The 569-nt window shown below is 34.8% G+C and overlaps 1 protein-coding gene across 2 annotated transcripts in view; it reads left to right on the plus strand.

The window, feature by feature from the left end:
- The window catches only part of LOC119586944, a 22,062-nt gene that overhangs the window by 14,523 nt on the left and 6,970 nt on the right, over positions 1-569 (plus strand). For both annotated transcript variants that reach the window (XM_037935675.1, XM_037935677.1), the window contains exon 5: positions 394-561. In XM_037935675.1, the coding sequence (XP_037791603.1) occupies positions 394-561 (168 nt within the window). The remainder of the gene's footprint in view (positions 1-393; positions 562-569) is intronic.

The following is a 569-nucleotide window of genomic DNA, read 5'->3' on the forward strand; positions in this document are numbered from 1 at the left end:
GTGAAAATTTAATTGACAAAACCTTCTCAACACAAATTAAAAAGCTCAACTTTCTCTTATCTAATCCTAAAAAAAAAACAGAACCTCAAATTCAGTTACAAAGACCTTTAATCCAATTAAAAATACGAAAAAAAAGATAAAAGTAAAGCCTCAATCTCATTCAATTACACATTTATTTTTTCTAAAACATAAAACTAAATAAACTCCAAAGAAAACCTCTAATCCAAATAATAACAAATCCTATAATTCAAAAAATAAAACTCCAGATCTAATTCAAAATAAACCCTACAATCAAACCTAATAATATAACAAATACAATCCAAAATAAACCTTTTCCAATCGAAAAAAAAAAAAACACACCATTAAACTTTCCTTCCACCTCCGTATCTCCAGCTCCTGACGGAAACCAAATACGTGACCCGCGCCCGCATCATCACCGACACCCAGTACCTGACGCAGACGCAGATCCAGCAGGTGACAGCCACGGATATCAACACGCAGTTGCAGATCTCGACGACGACGAGGGTCCAGGTCATCACCACGACTGTGCAGAATAATAATGTAAGTAT

Source organism: Penaeus monodon, chromosome 22, assembly GCF_015228065.2.
Source record: "Penaeus monodon isolate SGIC_2016 chromosome 22, NSTDA_Pmon_1, whole genome shotgun sequence".
In the NCBI taxonomy this organism is placed as follows: Eukaryota; Metazoa; Arthropoda; class Malacostraca; order Decapoda; family Penaeidae; genus Penaeus; species Penaeus monodon.